This window comes from Marmota marmota, unplaced genomic scaffold, assembly GCF_001458135.2.
Source record: "Marmota marmota marmota unplaced genomic scaffold, marMar, whole genome shotgun sequence".
NCBI classification, from domain to species: domain Eukaryota; kingdom Metazoa; phylum Chordata; class Mammalia; order Rodentia; family Sciuridae; genus Marmota; species Marmota marmota.
This window is the reverse complement of record NW_026000185.1, coordinates 21,095,661-21,100,654: the sequence shown is the minus strand read 5'-3', so window position 1 is coordinate 21,100,654 and position 4,994 is coordinate 21,095,661. Positions and strand designations below refer to the sequence as shown.

General features: G+C 53.1%; 1 protein-coding gene across 1 annotated transcript in view; it reads right to left on the bottom strand.

Moving 5' to 3' along the window:
• The window catches only part of Fbrs (fibrosin), a 9,968-nt gene extending 4,974 nt beyond the window's left edge, over window positions 1-4,994 (bottom strand). Inside the window, 7 exon segments of the mRNA XM_015491306.2 lie at window positions 1-180; window positions 1,572-1,872; window positions 1,961-2,009; window positions 3,072-3,101; window positions 3,197-3,232; window positions 3,879-4,058; window positions 4,345-4,994. The exon segment at window positions 1-180 is cut by the window's left edge and continues 1 nt beyond it. Coding sequence (XP_015346792.1) covers window positions 1-180; window positions 1,572-1,872; window positions 1,961-2,009; window positions 3,072-3,101; window positions 3,197-3,232; window positions 3,879-4,058; window positions 4,345-4,794 — 1,226 coding nt within the window. The 5' untranslated portion in view covers window positions 4,795-4,994.

Below are 4,994 nucleotides of genomic sequence, written 5' to 3'. Positions count from 1 at the left end.
AGCCCATGGGGGGGGAAGCCGTGGGTGGACAAAGGCAGGGGCAGTGAGGGCGTCGGGGGCCGGTGGGTGAGCTGCGCGGACGAGGAGGAGGCAGATGAGGAGGAAGAGGACGAAGAGGATGATGAGGGGGGAGGCTGAGCCACGGGAGGGGCCGGGGCCTTGGGGGGCGGCCGTGAAGAGCTGGGGAGAGAAGTGGGGAGATGAGTGAGGGGGTTGGGAGGTGCCAGCTCTGACGGGAGGGGGTCAGAAGCCTGGGTGATACCGTGACCCTGGTTCTCCAACACGGAAGATGGCAGAACCTGGCCCCCAGGAACTCCCCCAGGGAACCCATCCTCAGACTGAGGTGCCTCCCACTCCCGACAACCCCATCTTCTCCTTCTCTACGTCTCTTCTTCCACAGAGCTGCCACTGCCATATCCAGCCATATGACTTTCCCTTTTCTGACTCAACTACACCACAAAACAGATCACTCATTTTGACGCTTAATTACAACAGGCCACCTGGGTTCCCACCCTAAGATAGTGGAAGCAGCACCATGTTGGCCTGTCCTGGGATTCAGGAGACCTGAATTCTAGGCCCATCTTGCCATGAACACCCTGGGTGACCTTGAGCAAGTCACTGCCCCTCTCTGAGCCTTAGTTTTCTCAATAATAACAACAATGATAATGATGATGACAACAACAGTTACAGCATCAATAACAAGAACGTCAATAATTCTTACCCTTTGGTGAGCACTTACTGCAGGCCAAGTGCTGGCACCTGCTTCGTAAGCTAATGCAAGTCTCCAAACATTTCACACCACCTTCCCGAAGTGTTGCCACAGCCACGCAACCATCTGTACTACACCACTTACTTCTTTCTATAGCTTAACTTTCTTTTTTAACCTCACCCTAAGCAATACCATGTGAAATCAAGGATTTGAGGTATTTTGCTAAAGCACATAACAGCTAAAATGACTATTTCGTAGTTTACTCAGGTTAAGATCTGTCATCATTCCACATCCCCACTTATGAGTGTACACACTTTGGGAAACACTGCATTCACTCAGAATCAATCCTCACAACAGCTTTAGGATGAAGGTACCATTATTATTTCATTTCCCAGAAAAAAAGGAAATTGAGGCTCAGAGGGGTTAAATGACTTGTCAAAAATCACACAGCCAATAAGCGGCAGAGCAATAATTTCAATTCAGGTCTGACTGACAAAGCCAGCACTCTTTATCATCATGTCAGCATTTCCCAAAGTATGTTCCAAAGAACACACTATTCCTAGCAGACATGCCTTATGAAAAATTCTCACCAGTAAAAAAAAAAAAAAAAAAAAAAAAATTGGGTAACAGATCAAACAGGATTACCCTGCACATAAATATATATATAAAGGGCTCATATAAGTCCTGCAGTAATCTCTTTAAAATTTACTTCACCGAATGTCTCTCAAACTTTTCAGCCTCAGAATCCTTTTTCAAGTCACACCCACAGGTATCATCCCATGTCCCAGTTACAGAGTGCCAAGGGTTGGCGCCAAAATATCCATGCCCATCCAAGATCACAGCAAACCCTTGGACCACTCACCTGCCAGTGCTGAGGTCCAGGCTGCTGCCATAGGGAGAAGTGCGGAGGCCGAAGGGCGAGACCCGAAGCTGCAGCTGGGGTTGGGGTGGGGGTGGCAGACTGGGGGTGGCCGGCAAGGGTGCTGGGGGTGAGACAGGAGGCCGAGGGGCTGGTGGAGGCGGTGGTTCCTTTGGGGGGAAAGGCACTAGCAGCGGGTCGGGCCCTGGGGGCTGCTCCTGGCTCCGCTCCAGGCCCGACACTTTAGGGACCACGGAGAGTTTTGCTTCACAGTTCCCATTGAAGGCGCCGTGGGGGCCCGAGGCTGTGAGGGCAGGATGGCAGACATGCTCAGTAGAGGCTCATGCTCACCCGATCTCCCTCCCTTGCTTCCATCCCACCCTTGTACCAACCTTTGCTGGTTGAGACAGTAAAGGATGGGTCAAGGTCATCATCGGAGACCTAGGGAAGAAGTAGAAGGAGAGAATTAAGTTGTAGGTGGTCCAGGCCTCCACCTAGGAAACAACAACAGCCTCTGGAGACTGCCAGAAACAGGTGATAATAGCAAGTTTACTCCATTAGCTTAGCTGAGATCCTCCTTATTGTGGGTACTAGGAGGCCTAAGCTTGGAGAAAGAAGTAAATTGCTGAGCCTGAGAATTTGCTAGGCAAGGAGAACTGAATCAAGGCAGTACTGAAGTGTCAGAAAAACAGGAAATCAAAGCAAAAATGTCAGATATCACTAACTGCTGGCCCCCAGGACAACCTGATTTATAGATTGTTTGGTCCACCACCATTAGCAAAAATCTTTTAACTAACTGCGAAGATTTTGAAACCTGGAGACTCCTCATTAAGAACCCAGACTCAGGTTTTCTTGTCCCCATTCTCATGTGGCAATAGTTTGCTAGAAATGGATAGTGGCAATCCCCTTAAAATGGACAACAACTCCCTGCACCACAGTCCCTGTCCAGTCAACTTTTGAAGGAAAACAAGGCATACATCAGGAAATGCAAATTTTACTACTTTTAGGAGTAGTTACACAGTTGTGTACAGTACTACCTGCCAGGACATGTTACTACAAGTCAAGCAAATCAACTCTAATCGTAAACCAAAATACCTCTAAAAGATAAGTTCCTACACTGTTTACAACGGTTTAGTGTCCTTACTGCCATGATAAACATCTCGGCTCAGACTCTCATCCATGAAACTCAAATTGTAAGAGGTGACTAATGGCCAGTGGGAAAGACCAACTGTGTTCCAGTCATTCTGAATGTCCATGAACCAGTGGTAGCTCCAAGAGGTTTAGAAAGGATGGCTCACCAAGACATGGACTTTCTTTCTCTGGTTAGCTGGCCACTTGCCCTCCCAAGTCCCCCATTTTTCTCCCAAAAGACCAATCCAGGCTCAACCTAACCCATGTTCCCCACTCAAGATGAGCCTGTCTGCTGCATGTAGGCCTTTTAAGCTGCAGTCCATCTTCCAAGCTGGGGACTCTGCCCGCCCAGCAAGTTCTAACTCCACTCACCCTCTCATCCAGATCACTTTCCGCATCACACTGGGGAGAAGGAAAAGAGAATGGTGTCAGGATAGGGAAGAGAAATGAGGCCCAAGGGGTGGGGGGAGGAGCCAGGACAGGTAGATAGCACTTACTATGTATCCAGCTTCCAGAGAGTGACGGGAGAAGGCCTGAGAAAGACCAGAGTCCAGAGGTAAGGGAGGCTGACTGGCCAGGCAACTGGATAAAGTCTCAACTCCCGGGTTCTTACATTTATGCATGTTGACCCCAAACAACTTTTCTCCATTTCTCCTCTTAGCAAACTTCTGACTACTTCAGGGCCTGACTAAGTCATCCTAGGGGGCTTTCCCTAACCACAACCCTCCTCCCATCCCCCAGACAGAAAGAGTGGTTTCCTCATGTGGGTTTCTGCAGCATCTCTTCCATACCTCTTCCAGATCTGGCCTTGTATAGCTTTTCTCAAGCTTAATTCTAGGTATCTAATTGCCGACACTTTTCTTTCCTACCACCACCTCAAGGGTCCACATGTAATTTATGATTCAAATAAGTTCCTTTGATATGTCTCTTAAAATCATCAATGCATCTGAAACCAATGTAGAACCAACCAAAAGCAGGTGAGTCTGACTGCAGACAAATCTTGGGTCAGACCTGGATAGGGGGAAGCTGGGGGTTCAAATCTGCTGTACCCTTTCCTCTTTGCCCTTAGACTCTGAGGTTAGTGTTAGTGTTTAGGATGCACTGCTGACAGAAAACCAATCAATGTTAAAGACACTCTACCCAAAGAGTGTTAAAGGATGGGGATCTGAGACACCTCACCTCTTTCCTTCTCCGCTTATTGGGCCATTTGCGGGCCCGGTCCCCAGGGGGCCGGCCAGGCTCCCGATCAGAGCTGTCCCCTGGCTCTCCAGTGGCCCCACTGGAGCCCCCCCTCTTCCGTTTCCCAGAATGCTTCAGCCGATGTTCCAGTCGCTCTGGGGGCTGAAGAGATGCATCCTTCTGTGGAGGAGGAGGTGGGGCTGAAGTGGATGGAAAAAGAAAACCTCCCCACTTCTCTAGGGGTGACCAGGCCGCCAAAGTGCCTCCCAGGCCCAGTAACCTGGTTGGTCCCTGGAGACTAGCTCTACCTCCTCCCACCCAGGGTGGGGCAGAGCCTGGCCAGAGGAGCCGGTTGCTCTGGTTTGGGGTGCCAGCATTCCCCCCTCAACCCCACCCACTCTAGGCACTGTACCCTTCTCTCTGCCCTCTGAAACCCCCAAAGGTCCCCAACCCCAAAAGGCCCCACCTGCAAGGCCTCCAGGCTGGCGAAGCTAGCGATGGCGAAGCCATCGATCAAGTCCTCCTCCTCTTCTTCTTCCTCCTCAGGCTCCTCCTCAGCTTCCCCGTCTTCTGCGCCCCCCTCCTCCTCCTCCTCTTCCTCCTCCCCGCGGCTTCCCGAGCCGGCGGGCCGCTTCCGAGCTCGGGGTCGCGGGGGCCGAGGCCTAGGACGGGGCCGCCGCCGTCTCGGGCCTCCGGGCCGTTCTCCAGACGAAGCTGACGACCAGGGCCTGGTGGGCGGCGGCGGTGACGACGAGGACGAAGAACCGCGCGGGGCGGCTAACAAGGCCCGGGGCGCGTCGCCGCCTGGACCTCGGCGGCGCCGCTGCTCTCGGTCTCGGTCTCGGCGCGAGCAGCGCCTCCGTCGCCGCTCCCCCTCAGCTGCCCAGCCCGGGCCCGGGGCCGCGGCCGTCTCCATGGTGACGGCCCTCAGCGCCGCATCCGGAGGCGGCGGGGCCTGAAGCGGCCTGTCGGCAGGCCCGGGGTCGCAGGCGCGGCGCTGGCGGCTGCACAGGGACGAGAGGGCCACGGCTTCCCCTTTAAAGCAGGATCTGCTGGCCCCGAGCTTGCCCCAAGGCCAAGGCCCCGAGAGCCGGCGCCGCCCCCGGGGCGACAAGC